The sequence below is a fragment of the Ciona robusta genome, chromosome 8, assembly GCF_009617815.1.
Source record: "Ciona robusta chromosome 8, ASM961781v2".
NCBI lineage: Eukaryota > Metazoa > Chordata > Ascidiacea > Phlebobranchia > Cionidae > Ciona > Ciona robusta.
Window position 1 is genome coordinate 5,858,895 of NC_143242.1, and position 17,178 is coordinate 5,876,072.

Below are 17,178 nucleotides of genomic sequence, written 5' to 3' on the forward strand. Positions count from 1 at the left end.
TGTGGGTGCTGGTACATTTTCCACACGCATCATATTTGTACTAAAGTCGCCCAGTTGTTATTCTGTTTTGATTTTACTCATCCAGTGTTGTAAAAGTTTGTTACACTTTCATTACATGATTCATGTCGGCTTGTGGGTCTGTTTTAGAACGCATTATTATATTTAGAAGTGAGTTAACGTATTTTAGGCTTTTCTAGCAAATAAAAATACAATCGCACTGAAATAACTTATGCTCTACTGCACGATAGGGTCAAATTGGACATCGTTTTATCATCAATTACTACCCTGGTTATTGCGCATGTGTTGTATGTTTTAACCAGTGTAGTATCACTGACACGAACTGGTTTCCCTTATGAGAGCAAAGCTGGCCGTCCAAGACTTACAACTACAATTAGTTGTGACCATTTGACTGAGTCGTGTCGCCCAACGGTGCAATTTACAGCAACGCTTTCCAATCAAGCTCGTTACCTCGCGTATTCGTCGCCGGTGCGAGACTTCGAGACGCCAAATGATTTTATGACGACCGGCGCTGGGTCTTGCTTTGTTCTCAAGATCCATTGGTAGCAATCGGCAGTCGTTACACAGCTGCCGTTTTGTGTAAAAAGCCCGGTTTTGTTTGAACATAGTTTACCATCACTTTATAGTAGCTAACTTCTCATGTAATTACCGCCAAAAGAGAAATATTGTTTCTGGTTTAGTTCCCAGCACACTGAACTTCCTCTTCTTAGTAATAAAACGTCGTATCATTGTATTGTCACCATAGCACAACAGCTGACCCCATTGTCCCGCCCATACTCTGTATATGCCAACATGGTAATTAAGCCTCTTGGGGCGTTTTTGCTTCCAAAATATACGGGACCGGTAACGCGTAAGTCCCACGGCTGCTCACAGCACGTCACATCCACAGCCTACCACATAGAGCCCTCTTTCGAGTAACAGGGCCAGATCCGCGTAGGGCGTAGTTTAGAAGCGCAAATTCGAACCTAAGCAACTGCGCATCTTGCACACGTAAGTGCAGTCCGGATTCGCTTGGGAATTTCACCGCAGCCCAGCTCGCCAACTGAACAGACGCCATCCGTATGCTCCGCGGTTTTTGTTTCAAAGTGGAAAGACGTTTTTGACGAAAATGTGGTTTCTTCTGCCAGAACTATAGTATTATTACCATCGCACGTCAAGTGAAAAGCTCTCCAATATCGCGTGACCAAAATTGAAAATTAATGCTTTGATCAGTTTATACCATTATGGTGTTTCATCAAAACGAAAAACTCTTACAAAAAATCTACAAATTTTACTTTTGCGGCTAGTTCACATCTTACGCGACAATACGGCATGCTGCACATACAGAACTCGTATTACCTTTTAATTCAATATTACAATGTCTTTAGCTCAATCGGGCATTTTTGACGTACTTCCGTTATATATTACTAACTATTGCACTGCACTAATTATGATCGTATTTGAAGTTTGACCTATATGCAGATCAATGTATTATAATTCGAATCTATTTGCAACAGGAACCAAGCTCAAAGCGCGTGAAAACCCTGAGGAAGTCCGTTGCTTCCATTGCCAACCTCATTTCCCCAGGAAAGCCAAGCAGAACCAAACTCCAGGTAAGCAGTGAACAATAATGTAACAAACTTAAACAAAGTGAACAGAAATCGGTTTATGTTCGATTCCGTCACTAAAGAGGCATTTTCCGGTGAAAAACTTTACATTTCCGATGCTATATCAAAGAGTTTACACAGTATTTGACTAACAATTCAATTTTAGTATTGAAGTCTATTCATTTGTGTCGCGCTGTATAAACTATTTCTTTTTTATGGTCAAACAGCGTGTAGTTGTCTCTCTAGCGCCGAGTAGTAGTAAGGCGAATTAAATAGTCTCACCACGCGGTGTGTAGAAGAACAGACTTCATTTGCTCAGCGATTTGCATCTCTGCCAGACTCCATTCTGACAAAACCAATACCACATTCAGTGTTCAGCGCTTTGATGTTAAAGATTAGGGTTTATATAAAATAAAATAAATTCACATATACATATAACAGGGTGGGGTAAGTTGGGACATGTTTTCATTCTCCCTTGTCGTCCTCTTTGGTAGTAAACAGAAAATATTTGCGCATTTGCATAACTTTGCTCATAGTTAAAGCTACACACCACACACATGTTTAACACTCAACACATTAGTGGCGTTGGTCGATTTTTCGCGTACGGAATTATTTTTTGATTAAATTCTATCAATAGTTGGTTCTTGGTTGCGTTATACCTCCTACTGCAGTGACGTATAGTTCGTAATTGTAGTTTCCAAGAAAACATAAAAACGAAAAAAATGTTAAAGTATATTTTCAACAGCGAATTTTATGTGAAGAATATTCTATAGCAAAACGTCAGTGTTTTTTTTTTTTTTAAATACAAAAATATAAAAGCATGTGCAGCAGAATAGCAGATTGTGTATGTTTTATGTGTTTACAGTAATTCAAGGGCTCTTGATTTTTGTAAATTAGTAATTACAATGTTCGTGTAACATATAATTAAATAAATTCATTCGTTTTTCTATATATACAGCGCATAATACTTCAAAAACAAAAGGTCAACAGAAAATAACCTAAAAGTAGCTACAGTAACGCTAGTAACAGTGATGCTTCTCCCATTAACTGGTAAACACCCAGCAATTGTCTTTCGCATCATTGTCCTTATTGTGGCCTGCCACTGCTATGTCCTTTAACCGCGCTATATGCTTAAATCAATAGTTAAAGGATTATATGGTTGTCGATACTGACCGCGGTATTTTGTCTCGTTTGAAATTACTCGCCTTTGCCCTTCCGTCGTCGAGAAAAAACGTCGTATTCATTAATAAGCGCTTTTCTCCATACACCGTACAAGGCATTCCATCGGACGCAACCGAACTGCCAGACTACGATGCGACTTTGTTAACTGCGTGAATGGGAAGGCAGCTTCCTCAGTGTTTCCAGATACGTTGCTGGGCCGCCGCGTTTTAGTAACCAGTTTACTAACTGGCACCACTGCGCCAGGCCGCTTCAATTTAAGCCGAATTGTCAATTTGCGTCCGCGTGCCAATTAACAATCGGAACTTCCAGTGACTCGAAGTGCTGGTTGTTTGGCAGACGTTATCGCTACTCGCCTGTGAGGGAATGTGCCGGGCAATTGGATTTGTTTCAGTCAGCAAAACAACATTTTCAAGATACAGTCCTTATATTAGTCTGCATTACTATTCAGCGTCACTTTATTAAAAGGTTAAGTCAGTTTTAGTCGTTATTACGTACAGGAACAGCCCACCAATTTAAAGTCGTTTTAATAACTGTAACCACCAACGTGATGTTACTTTAGTTGAGCTCATTTGTGGCATGGTATTACTAATATGTTGACCGATGGTGCCAAAAATATCTGAGCGAATTAATTTGTGCGTACAGTAGTGTTGCTGCTGCAAGACCCACGTAGAAAAAACGAGTTGGTATTTCGGTCCGAAGCCGTGCGTCACGTTTTCAGTTGTCGCATACCTTTAAGGTGTATTTTATAACCGAGAAATTTAGTGAAATTCGTTCGAATATTGTTTAGTTTCAAGCTAGCTGTTTATGGACGAAAGTTTTTGTTGCAGACTTGCTTAACTTTAATTATAAATGCGTGACCGTGCCCGTACACTGTGTAGCGGGTCGCTAGCACGTAAAGTCGACAGTTATTGGCAAAAATCGAGCAAAATTATGACGATTCATAAACTTCCTACTGTACCAAGTGCTGTTACTGCACGAGAGGTGAACATGATATTAAATAGGTTGTACTTTGAATAAAGTGTGTCGTTGCATTAGTCATTGGTAGTTTGGAAATTAATATCAGCTGGACAGATATTGACCGTTGTTATGTAGGGAAATTGTTTAAATATTCTAAATACGTAAAAAATATTTTTGTTATAACTTGCTCTAGTAGTATTTACCATAGCGTATCATATGTATACCAATTTTAACATTTCCATATTGTCACAGCGCTCTTCAAGTTTTAAAGAGTCTCCAGCTCCATCCTTCAAGCCGTACAGACCACCCGGCAGTCAACAAAACACAGGGGCTGCGGGTTCGACTCCCTCATCGGGCAGTACACCGGGAAAACGTAACAACAGCGGCAGTGTAACGAAAAACCGTCGCAGTAAACTGTGGTGTGAGACATTCGATCATCGCGGGGTAGAAGAAGCCGAATTAAAACGACAGGAAACGATTTTCGAACTTTATCAGGGTGAATGTGACTTAGTGGACGACCTGCGCATGGCTAAACAGGTAATTTAAACCGTTGTATTATTTTGTTAATTCGTTTAATATTTACTCTGCTAGAATTGCCACATGTGGTATTTTCGTGTATAAATACTTTTTAACATTAAAACACATTTTAAAGTATTAGGGCAGCTTGGACTTAAACCGTATGCCCCTGTGGCAACGTAAAAATCAATCCAAAGAAAAATTTCCAAATATTTAAAAACGCTTTTCGTTCTAATCCCTGCCCGTTTAAAAACATGTTTTTGTCGTCTGGTTTCGAAACCGGTAAAATAAAAAACAATATCAAAACAAAAACCCACGCTGTTTTACCGGGTCGCCTGTGCAGACTTCCTATATAAACATACGGTTTATTATCTTATGCTTTGCTAAACTACTTCTGGTCTGCTGCACCTGCTTTCGGCAAATATAACACACCGGTGCAACAAGGAACCAGCGCCGTGCTAATTAAATAGCCATTTGACTGTAAGACCATCCAGTCTGCAATATACTTTTGCTGCAATCAATTTAGCAGCCAATACTGTTAGTGTTAGTGTTGGGCAATTGAATGATTTTCAACCACAGTAACCGCACCGAAAATGTGAAATCGAAGTGATATATTGCACTTTGCACATACAGAACTCTGTTTCGTAGCTATCATATATAAGGAACACGACAAAAACGTTTTGCAAGTGCAATTATAATATGATTAAATGAATTAGAGAATTGTGAAACTTGTGTTATTAAGTCTATTTATATTCGACTGTGTGACTACGTAAAGTACAAAAAAAAACATAATTTCAAAACTGTTTTCTTTCCTCGACAGACGTATAGGGACTCGATGGTGACTCTTAAGATGCTCACAGAAGACGAGGTCACTCGCATCTTCGGGAAACTGGATTGCCTTCTTCCTCTTCATGAAAATCTTCTCCAGCATCTGGAAGCTGAGAGGACATCAGATGGAAAATGTGACGCCATCGGTCACGTGTTTCTTTCCTGGGTAAGATGTTTGCACGTAGTCATTGTAGTGTGGTGATATAACAGTAGGATATTGTAAAATCACTTTAAATTTAAAGCATCGGAAACATAACCAATGTTTTGTCTGCCATACATAGAAAGACGGTAGTTTTACTTTTTTACCGAAATAGCATTAGGCACTTCGTGTTTGAGTAGAAACTGAAAAACGTTGTGCTGTTGCAACCGTGCACTATTGTCATTTCGAAACTGCTCTTCTGGTATGAAAGTAAAACGTAGGATGTTTTGCTGCATGGCAGACGAAGCATTAGTTGCAAATTTTACTCTTATACGAAAAGAGTAGTTTTTAAATTAAAACAGTATTGTCTGTGAGTTTAATATGCCGTGCAATGTATATTTTTGTTGTTTTTTACCATGTAGTATCAGTATCAACTGCAGTCAATGTAACTTTCCAATACTGTTCCAGTTTCCCACCCTTACACCGTATAATGAGTATTGTGCGAATCAAGCTGACGCCAAAGGCACCTTGGATGCTGTGGTCAACAAGGAGGCGAGGGTTCGTGATTTCCTGCAACGTTGCCTCGAATCTCCGTTCAGTCGCAAGCTCGACTTGTGGTCGTACCTCGACCTACCACGCAGTCGGCTTGTCAAGTATCCGTTGTTGTTGAAAAATGTTCTCAAAGCGACTCCATCCGATCACCCGGACGCTGTACAGCTTGAAAAAGCGGTAAGTACTTGCTTTGCGCTTTTATTGCATGCAATTATTTAATCTTTGCTTCAGCAGTGGGAATTTTGACAATTTTATATTATACTCGACAATAAAACTTTAAAACGGCCTACCGCGCTTAATTACTTAGGTGAAAAACGTTTTTCGTAACCAGAGCTGGCACTCTGGAGTTATAATACAAATTTCGTTCATATTACGGAAGTAATGGTCGATTTATGGATTCTTTTGTCTAAATCGGCCAATTATTTGATTTATCAAGGCACCGGTCGACCGTTTTTGAATGAAATACTAAAAAATAAACGCTTTTTTTTTCGATTGGTATATATTCGTTATATATGCCAATTAGTTGCTCCGTATCTTGAAATGTTAAAATCCCCAAATCGGACATCTGCCAACCGGATATGAGTGGACAATGGTCAATGCACGTACCATAGTACCCTTTCTCTCCCTTGTACATTATATGCACAATGTACAACACGCATCGTGACTTGGCTCTACATTCATGCTTCCGCATACGAAAGTGAATTTCTCCCTTACTCGGCCTATTTCTGTGCCATCGATTTCAAACTGAAAATCTTCGATCCGACTCCATTAACCGAGCCTTGGCGGAATCTTTTTTATCAATCCGTCGCATGTAAAGCTGCTGTTTTGCCGCAATCTTACGTAACACCGTTAACGTAGACCGCTATCTAGTCGCCGTGTAATTGAATCTCCGTGTTTTATTTTCCTTGGAAACCGGAGTTACTCAGAGCCACTCTCTTCTCGCTAAGATACAAAACTAGCCCAGCCTGTAATCTCGCCACCCAGAATATCGTTTATTTTTCATTCACCCGGTTTTGAGTACCAAACCCAACAAGTTATGCTCGCAATACGCTACCAAACGGCGCTCGTTTGTTGTTTCAAGTGTCCTTACGATCTCATAGCGCCATCACGGCGCCGTATCGCAGGTCGGATTAAAACCTAAACTGCGTCCACTACAAAAGATGCTTGTATAACCAAAGGTTCCGCTTTTTGAAGTCAAATAAGAACACCTACGAATCTATTTTCACATCAATGTTTTCTTACAGCTGACGATGGTTAATGACGTCATAACGCGAGTTGATGACCTCACAGGCGAGCGACAATCTAGATTTGTTCTAAGTAAACTGGATTTCTTGGATGACAAACAAAAATGCCCAGAATTGGAAGAAAGTCGTGCCCTCATATGCTCAGGGCAACTTAAAAGCTCCCGTGGCACGGTATGTCTTAACACTACTTTAGTGACGTAAGCATGCTCTGTGACGTCATAGTTCCATTATCCGTTAAATTGAGCGTAGCACCGAAATTGGGACAGACAAGTATCTTAAGATCCGTTATCTAAAACAAACATCTTTAGCGGCGTTAAAATAGCTACTTTACCAATCACAGCACATTGCTATATAGCGTGCAAATGATTAAACACTGAAGTGCCAAAATTATAGTTTCAACTTGTTTAACTTACATATGTCACCGTGTATTGCTATAACTTGCAATAGCAGGAAACATAGCCGAGTATTTTTAACCAGCCGTGTCAAACTACTGACTCACACGTCTCATAAGGAAGTTTTCCATCGTTAGCTTGGTCAGCTAATCGTTCACATTGTCTCGTTGTGTAGAAACTTCACGTCTTTCTATTCGACCTGGTGCTGGTGCTTGCACGCAATGTAACACGGAACGACAAGTCATACCAAGTCTACCGACGCCCAATACCACTCAGTCATCTTATTATAGAAGGTGACGAGGGCGGACGAATGAGTGGATCATTTCGTGGCGGAATTTTGAGCGGCGATAAAGGTATGTGTAGTGTCAAGTTGGTCACAGTTGGTTAGTGGGATATTTAGGCAAAGTTTTAATGCGTTTTTTTTTTGTCCCAGCTAAATACGCGTTTCGAGTTCGATCCGACGAGTTGGGTTTATCGTATACTCTCATAGCGGCCGATGAGCACGACCGTAAGCAATGGGTCAACTCTATCACCGAAGCGACTGCGAAGTTTCAATCTCGGCGTGGCTCCTCCGCGGGATCTGAACCCTCGAATCCCAGTCGTTGGTCATCTGATCGTCGGGCTCCACCCGCGCCCGAAGCGGTGCCTGTGAAACGCTCTTCTTCAGTAAAAAGCGACAGAGGCGGCCTAAACTCGTGGTACCGGAATCGCAGCATGACAGCCAACCAACAAAGCGGTATCAACCGTGATGTTCCCGTAAAGAAAGAAAGCAGACGCCAATCTCCATTATTTTCACGCCGCAAACCCCTCTCAAGATCCCGACTAAGTCTCGCTGTGTCTAAAAGTATCGACAATGATGAAAATATGGAAGTGTCGCCTTCTCCGCCCATAGAATCACCCAACCAATCTGCTATGTGTAGAAGAAGTCGGAGTCTCACATCATCACCCATAACTCTACTATCAGCTCCCCCACCCCGCTCAGCGGCCGGTCTGTCCCGTAGCGAGTCATGCACGACCAAACCACCCACCGGCAGAGTTCACCAACTCGCTCAGTCATTTTCGAACCCGAACTTTCAAAGTCCCTCAAAACCCCGCTACGGCAGCAAACTACAGCCCACGCTATCCAACCCTGAACTACACCAACGTATGGTGGTGATCGACACGACATTAGAAGAAGTGAAAGAGCGTCTCTCTTCACCCACCGGCGAGGAAGAGTCGACCCCTATGGTCAATGTCCTTACTGCAACACCTGGGTCATCGGTCGGAAATTCTCCAGTTGTGAAAAATCATCAAAACATGTCCCATCTATTCATAGACTCCCCTGATCACCCCGCAGCATCCAATACCTCCCGTAACTTCCCGATGGACGAGGAAGACTCCATCTCTCCTCTTTACAAATCTCTCCCTACCACCACCTGCTCCTCTTCTCTCTTCTCCTCCTCATCGTTTTCCTCCTCCTCCTCCTCCTCGGTGATGCCCATATTAGGATGGACGATACCAAAGCCGAGCATCGACAGCACAAAACCTGACGTATTCGCCGAGGATTGTGACGTCACTTTGTCTTCTGTGACGGAAGAAGCGTCATCCAACTTGGACGGTGACATCACACCAACCAATGAAACACTGTCCATTTTCAGCCCCTCTGACGTCACGAAGGCTCTCTGTGACATCATAGATACTGTTTGCTCGCAGGAGGTAAAATCCACCGGTGTTATTTTAACGAGCGACGACGGACTACAGTTTCGAGGCAACAGAGACGAGGTTACAGTGTAGTTTTACTATCACCTCTGGTACTTAGTTCCATCAATTTTAACATTTCCACGTCACTGTTCAAACTTAAGGAATCGCTAGAAGGCTGAACGCTGCTCAATCGAGCTGTGACAACTAATCATTCAATTTCCCTGTGATGGTAGAAATTTATACAAATTTGATAAATCTAAATTCGTTCAGCTTCAATATCATTCCATACCTGCCGTCCGCTCTCAGTTGTCAAATGCGACATACTTATTTAGCCCCCCCCCCCCACCACCACTGTTGTTTCACTCGTTCTAGTGTTCTTTGTTTCTTTCTTGCCCAGTGCGGTCTTTGCTCAATTTGCTGCTGAACTATGAAGTTGCAGAAGCAGCACACAGCGCGCAAGCAGCTCTGCACCTTTGCTTTCATATTGTTGTGCTCTTTTATGATAAACTACATAAATCAAATAAACATGCACAAAATTTAAGCATTTTGTTGTTTTGTGTTGGTAAGCAACTGGAATTTCGCAACGTTATCTTCAACATGGATACGTCTGTCTGTTACGGACGTTCAAATCTAAGTAGGTTAATTGTTAGGTCGCCGCAGAATTTTTAGATTTTCTTTTTTAAAATGAAACCTTTTTTCGTCATCGTTCGAAAATTATAACCATGGTTTAATAATACGACTTTATGATCATACTTTTGTCATATTTTCATTTGCAAACACGACCGACTTATTATTAAAAGTAATTTTGCTTTTACATATTTTTTTTCATATGCATAGTAGTGCTTGGTATACAATACTAAAAGTAACAATATATAGTAGGGTGGGGGAGATGGGACACCTATAGCTCTTAATATCCAAACATCGTGTTTTAAACAATTAACAAGGTTCTATGGAGTCGTGGGGATACGGTTTTCTAATTCTTGAATACTTTTTGTTTACTACCAAATTGGACGATATCTTCCGCACCCTACTGTACAGCACGCTTTGGAGTCAACATAACTTGGGTCCCCAAAATTTGTAGCGGAAGTCTTATAAACGGTACAACGCTATATGTAAGGTTTATATCTATAGTCTAAATTAGCACTTCAGTGATTACGATGCTAAAATGTTTTTTCTTATAAGCTTTCTTCCGTTTCCACGCTTTGCTGTTGTTTTTTTGCTTTTGCCCGTTTGGCATCCAGAATTTTTTGCAGCTCAGGAGAAATTTCTTTCGGGTGTCGCACACTGCATTGTACATTACGGTGTAATCCTCTTGAAGGGGGCAGCATGTTCTGCAATAATGCAAATAATTATGTGGTGGATCTGATTAAAAAAACAGAAATATTTTTACCGGTGGAAAAAATGTAAAAAATGCCCAAAATACAATAAAATCTATAAATATGAGCTTTCAATATTGAAATATTGGAAAATTTGTTTTTGTTTGTGAGCCGACTTTACAAAGACAAAATCATCCAAACTACTATAAATCTGTATAGCAGCTGCTATATTCCCCTATGAGAGCATGCGTTTTAATTGAATGGAGAATTGATTTGTCTGGGCACAATGCCGTAGAAAAACAACAGAATAAATATAAGCAAATCTATTTTTGAAATTAGAAATATATTTGTCTGTTTCAGGTAAACAACAACTTTTTAAAATCTTGACGCAAACTAAATTGGTCGTGTATCTTATTAATTGGAAAGGGTTACCAACCAGCTTTATAGGGCCTATACACGATATGCTGTCGGTGTAGAAATTTTAATGACTTTCTGAGTAAACGTTTTTACCTCATTACTTTGCTCAAGTTCCATATCATCCGAATCTGTTGTGTGTAATTTGCGAAGTTGTTGGCGTATGTGCATCGGTACTGCTGGCTCCGATGTCTTTCTTCCGCTAACGCCCAAGGTGTTGGTGCCTGGCGGTTTCAAGCCCTTTCTCAGAGCAGAGAAAACGTCGCCCTCTTTTAAGTCATCCAGTCCGTCATTAAACTGTCCCGATGCTGACGGGCCAAGGGTTCCATATTTTTCCGTTTCTTTATAATCACCCCCTTCAGGTATTTCACTGTAGCGTCGAACTTTCTTCAGTCCGACGTTGCCAGTCTTGATTCGTTGCATCATTTCATCCATGGCATCTGCGTACACCATCAGCCCGTGTGTGACCTGCTTACGTTCGTTTGGGTTCACTTTCTTACCGCCGAGAGCTCCCCTTGCAGCTTTTCGTTGGTAGACGAGTTGTTTTAATTTACTGGAACAAGAATTTAATACTTATTGTTATGTTTAAACATTGTTTTGCGCATCCAAATTGCAAGGTTGTTAGATAATAAAAAAAAACAAGAAAAATTAACTACAAAGTGCTGAACGCTTCATGTTCAAGGATACCGCGTTGGTTTAACATTGTGGGTTTAATTGGTCTTGAACAAAGCGCAAGCGTTATAGGTCTAACTCTAACCCAATACTCAATAATAGATCTTACAAATTTCAGCAGTGCAAGAACTAAAACAATCGCATACTAATTCACTTCTACAATTACTAGCAAGGTATAAAATGGGATACCGGTGTTAAAACTCCATCGCCAGAATAAATAGGTACAAATTTAATTTGTGAATTCAAGAAAATTATTCTACCTTAGTGGATCTAAACTCTTTCCGTTTGAAGCAACACCAGGAGGAGGGGGAGGCGCAGGGATGGGAGTGGGAGGAGGAATGTTAGGAGGAGGGGGAGCAGGTCGTAAAGATCGAGGTTGCCTCTTCGCTTTTACTAGATCATCTTCCAATTGGTTACACTTCTTTATGAGAAGGTCTTTCTCATTTGTAACATCCCGAAGCTTGAACAAAAGTTGGTCTTCTCTCCTCTTTAGCTCATCAACTTCGTCTTGACGATCAGATGAAGAGTCGATTATTTCTTGTAACTCTTCAATCTGTAAAAGTTAGTTCAAAACTTAATTATAGGGTTGGGGAAGACGGGACTCCTTTAGTACATAATATCCAAATATCCTAATTGTGCTTTAAACAATTAACAACGGTCTATGGGAGTCATGAGGGTATGTAAAACATGCGACAGTATACCTGCATGCGACTGTATACCTGCATATATGGGAGTCGTGAGATAATGTAAATCATGCGACTGATGTATACCTGCATAGACACCAAATGGCACCTACATGTTTTAAGGTTACACTTGGTGTAATTAACAACAAACCGATTTACTTTAACCCAACTAACTTTTTGCTGGTTCAATATTTTTTCCTCTTCGAGTTCTTCACTCAATCGTTTCACTTCCTCCAGAGCATCATTGAGCGCCTTCTCTTTTGCATCACTATCTCTACCATCACTCTTCTTTCGCATCACGCTTTGTTTCTAATAAGAAACAGTAAAACGTTGGTTGGATATAGCTATCTCAAGATAACAAAACGTGGATAAAACAAGGAAAAAATAAATAAAAAATCGTAGACAAACAATGAAAAAAGTTTCTAAAATATATTTTAGAACATAGACACAACATGGACGAAACATGAACAAAAAAAAGTTTAAAAAAAAGACAAAACATGGATACAAAAATAGTTTTTTTTCTCATGATCCAACCTGCCACGATTTATTTTCCCCGTACATCTTTGCTGCCAATGTTTCTGCTCGTTTTCTCACTTGATATTCAAGATCCAGTTTATTCATCAGACTCTCAAGCTCTAATGCTGCTGCAGTTTCCGCTGCATAAAAATAAATAATGTTTGCCACGAACAATATTTCTTTGTTCCTTGAAATGATAACCACAGAATGTTACTACTAAGCGTAGTCCGTTTTGCTACAAAAGTCAATTTTTTCTGAGCCTAAAATTTTTCTAATATATCTTTTTAATTGGTAAAGTCATACGGCGACGCATGCCAGGTTTTTGAGAACTTAACGTTTTACCTGAATTGGCCCATAAACCATTAATTTATAAACATCGGATATTACGTGTTAACGACATCCATCTTCCCCGCCCTACTATATATACATAAAGGCGTATGGTGGTGTACACCCTAGAAGTGTGGTTGGAGTTATAAGAATATTGTAGCTTATCAAAACCTACCTTCTTGGTGAACTTGAATCGCTTCTTTTAATTTTTCGTTTTCGTCAATCATCGTCTGTAATTTATTGTCCACCTCGTGCCACTACAAAAATATTTTAGCAATAAGAAATAAGTATATTAGGTTGGGGTAAGACACATGTTTTTTTCAATTTTAACTTTCCACTTGGCAGTAAATTAGGAATATTGTAATGATATGTTGTAATAATGTGTTCGTATGGTACTTTACTGTTTTGTATTTTCATGATCTTTATGTTTTGCGTGAACCGTTGTGTTTTTAAGAGTCGATCGCATGGTTTTGTTAAGTGACATTCAGTTTCCCCTTGGTTGTGGTATCGCGTGCACGGGCCGATTGCCAATACGAGATATAAAACGTTACAATATTAACACAATTATGATAACCGTTCTTCTGTCTTAAAACCAGAAACTAGATGTACTGTTTTACCGAAAAATTTGTTTTGAATTCGGTTTGCAAATTTAAAAAAAAAATGTTGTACAAACTAATGTAAACGATATTTTGTAATGAAATGTTAGTTTTAAATTGTTCAAACAAGTAATTGTATTCTTTTAAAGTGAATTTTTTAATTCGGTTTCCAAATTAAAAAAAAAAATGTTTTTTAAAATATAATGTAAATGATTTTTTTTATAAAATTCCAATTTTATACTGCTTAAAAGAAGTAATTGTTCTGTTTTAAAGTGATTTTTTTGTATTCGGTTTGCAAATTTAAAAAACATATTGTTGTGTAAACTAATTATTTTTATTAAAATTTAAATTTATATTGCTCAAAATAAGAAGTAATTATGCTGTTTTAAATATTTTTTCTGATTTGAAATACTGATTTTTTGTTACGTGTACAGGACTTTTTGACCATTTTACTTCTATAGAATTCATATATATATCAAAAAGTGATTTGCAACCTTTTCATGATAAACATATTTACCACTAACCTGTGTTTGCAAGTGTGAAATTTCGTTCCTTGCCTCTTCCAGCTGTTGTTCGGCAGAGTTACCTAAAATAATATAAATCTATTTAAATCAACAGATATATTGGTATAACTGTATAAATACGAGCATTATCGATTCCTGGCTATGTGACAGTAAACCAAGCCACAATGATTTCCGATATACAGTAGGTGAAAATGAGTCCCAATTTATAACCTATGCTCTGTAACCGTATCCTCACTCGTTATTAATTTTTATAAACATTAGAATATTATGTACTAACGGTATCTATCTTACCCCGCAGTACTGTAGAAGCAAAGGTATTTCTAATACAGTATAGAGTGGGAGATGATGGAACACATTTTAACTATATTTTCTCGTCCCATTTAGTAGTAAACAAATAAAATATAAAACCGTATCCTCACGACTCCCATAGACTGTTGTTAATTGTTTAAAACACCAGGGTACTTGGATAATATGTGTTAAAGGTGTCCCATGTTCCCCCAACCTGTTTTCATATCTTCAATCTCTTGGCTCACAATATCCGTCCCCAAGCTGACGTCATCAACCGAGTTCTCATCAATTTCGTTCGGAACCGAAAGTTGAGATATCTGACTCTCTTCCGCCCACTTCTGGTGACGATGACTACGCTCACTCAAACGAGAAGTTCGTTTCTGTAAACATTAGCAAGTCAGAAATTTATACAAAATTAATCATGAATTGTTGTCTTTGCGTCGTAAGGCTATTTATAAAACATTACCCAAAAATGTGGAAAAACTGCATAAGTGCCTCTGGCCGATCATATTGTCCCTCACAAATAAAGTGCCTTTGCTTATTGACACGTACCCAAATATTAAGGTTGCTTCGTTTATCTGTCAATCCATACAAAGTTTATATTTGAACACAAGTGTCACAGAAGGAAACTGGATTCCTTGAACTAATAAAGTTGTTGTCTTGGACTGTAACTATAATACATAGAACTGGGGACATTCGTTTAATATTTAACTAATCTTCAGGTAAAGGCACAAGTACGTGTTTGAGAATCAGCTAAAAGTAACGTGAGTGTTACTTTTAATACGTGTTTGGTTACGTCGTTACGAAGACCCCAACATTATACTCTTTGTTCAACACATGACGATTTAAATTAAAAATCGGTCATGTATATCAATCTTTACGAAGTCTGATACTTATGTTTTTGTATGTATAAATGTACATGAAACTTTTAATTTATTTTGCTATGTTTGACTTACTCTTAAAGCGGTATTTTGTTTGTAGACTTTCGCAGCAATTGTCATCGCTTTTTCACTCTTCATTCGTTCTCTTGTGAGGGAATTCTGCATTTCGTTGAATTCTTGTTCGATCTCGCCCGTCACTTTACGTAATTTAATGTGGTTATATAAATCAAATATAATAAAACATAAAATTTGCAAAAGTTATATAACACACTTTCAGTGTAATAATAGTGAATCATTTGTTGAACTATGTCAAGTCAGATCAATGCCCCTTAAAAGTTGGGCATATCAACATTTCTATATGTAAGGGATTGGATGATTGTTACTTATTAATCCACGCGTGGCGGGGAAATAGGGATTAACGTTATATACACTCTTGCAAGTGAAACCCATACGCGATACTGTGCGGGTGATACTTTTCCATATTTATATTTTGGCTGACAATCAATTTAGGCGACCCATTATGGTCCCACTGTGTTGGAGCAGTTGTGACGTACCTAAGAAAGCATACGCCCGCAATGGTGGCAGTGTCGAGCTATCGCCCCTACCCTATTGAAGCGCTCTAATTCTATACTGCTGCCCCTCGTAGGACAAAATGTATTGAAAGTGTTATAAGGCTCATACTCATCAATCAGTTGTTTTAACTCTTTACAACAGGAACTCAACAGTGGCAATAATTAAAAGTTAAATCACAAATCGTATAAAACTGTCCTAACAACATGGGTAATAAGATAAGTAAGTGAACTTACTTTCTTCATAACGACGCAGCCTTTCCAATGTTTCGTTCAGTTTTACTTCCTGTGCTTCATACTGAAGGATAAACCAAGTATGATTATAATATTGCTTGAACAAAAAACAACATACAACACTTACCTTAACACGACTAACAAATAATTCCTCTTTTCCGTTTTCTGCTTCAGCAGTCTGTTCATTTTCGGCTGAACAAGTTTCGGTTTCAACAGAAACTGTTTCGTTTTTCTCCATTTTTAAAAAACTGTCTAATTTTTCTACTAAAATCTTTTACTTCAATCTAACACATAAAATGTAACATGTATATCAGACAGACAACATATACGTGATCTTCTACACAACTATTGGAGTAAGAATGATTCCTCTTAGTTCGTCGGTTAAGTTATCAAGCTTTACGGTTGTTTGTCTACTTAACCAGTTTCACTATATTGTTTACCGTCAAATAAATAAACCGTGAATCACCTTCTAAATAAATACAAAGCGTTCAACATCGTAAAATATAATGTTCGCATTAACGCCACGTATTATAGTTAATTTCACACAAATGTGACATCCAAGCGTTTACACCCACCATACAATATATTACAACCTTTAAAAATCACTTTCGTTTCAGTCCGTGTATTTGTCATGCAGCTTTTATATAGTATAGCACAGCGATTTCATAGTCAACTATAAACACGGCAACATATTTACGAAATACAACTTTCAAGCGTATTCTTACTCCTCTTAGGAATAGTTTAGATTTGTACAACTTACACATAATGTTACAATCAAGTTATAAGTTAATAATTTACAAATGTTTTAGCTTAACAGGGAGCACGAAACTTTTTATGAGTTTCATATTAAAACTGTTCCGAATAAATCATTTTGTATTGTTATAATTGATTTATTATTTGTACTTGTTTAAATCATGTATGTTAACGAAAACTTAACGTTCATTTTAAGAGTTGCGATAAACAGAACGAATCAAACACCTGTCATACGCCAGCAGTTATGGACAAGTTTTAATTTTTCAAGAACTCTTATAGTTGCGTCGCTTTGTGAGAATAAACATTGTTTT

General features: G+C 38.5%; 2 protein-coding genes across 2 annotated transcripts in view; one reads left to right on the forward strand and one right to left on the reverse strand.

The window, feature by feature from the left end:
- Positions 1-9,635, forward strand: part of LOC149732739 (uncharacterized) — a 13,095-nt gene extending 3,460 nt beyond the window's left edge. The window contains exons 2-8 of the mRNA XM_089882589.1: positions 1,515-1,610; positions 3,996-4,280; positions 5,080-5,253; positions 5,695-5,955; positions 7,023-7,193; positions 7,590-7,767; positions 7,848-9,635. Coding sequence (XP_089738715.1) covers positions 1,515-1,610; positions 3,996-4,280; positions 5,080-5,253; positions 5,695-5,955; positions 7,023-7,193; positions 7,590-7,767; positions 7,848-9,187 — 2,505 coding nt within the window. The 3' untranslated portion in view covers positions 9,188-9,635. The remainder of the gene's footprint in view (positions 1-1,514; positions 1,611-3,995; positions 4,281-5,079; positions 5,254-5,694; positions 5,956-7,022; positions 7,194-7,589; positions 7,768-7,847) is intronic.
- On the reverse strand, positions 9,317-17,123 carry LOC149732740 (uncharacterized). Its single transcript, XM_089882609.1, has 11 exons — positions 16,242-17,123; positions 16,118-16,178; positions 15,387-15,508; positions 14,645-14,810; positions 14,143-14,204; positions 13,198-13,279; positions 12,714-12,835; positions 12,354-12,488; positions 11,757-12,049; positions 10,921-11,377; positions 9,317-10,425 (listed from the first exon to the last, which is right to left on the reverse strand). The coding sequence occupies exons 1-11, from the start codon at positions 16,350-16,352 to the stop codon at positions 10,270-10,272; spliced, it is 1,767 nt and encodes a 588-aa protein (XP_089738735.1). The 5' UTR covers positions 16,353-17,123; the 3' UTR covers positions 9,317-10,269.
- Positions 17,124-17,178: the final 55 nt, after the last annotated feature.

Excerpts from the sequence above, each read along its gene's own strand:
- LOC149732740 (XM_089882609.1), bottom strand. The coding sequence starts at position 16,352 with ATGGAGAAAAACGAAACAGTTTCTGTTGAAACCGAAACTTGTTCAGCC. Across the intron at positions 16,179-16,241 it reads TATTTGTTAGTCGTGTTAAG|TATGAAGCACAGGAAGTAAA; the intron begins GTAAGTGTTGTA and ends TTTATCCTTCAG. Across the intron at positions 12,836-13,197 it reads GATTCAAGTTCACCAAGAAG|CGGAAACTGCAGCAGCATTA; the intron begins GTAGGTTTTGAT and ends ATTTTTATGCAG.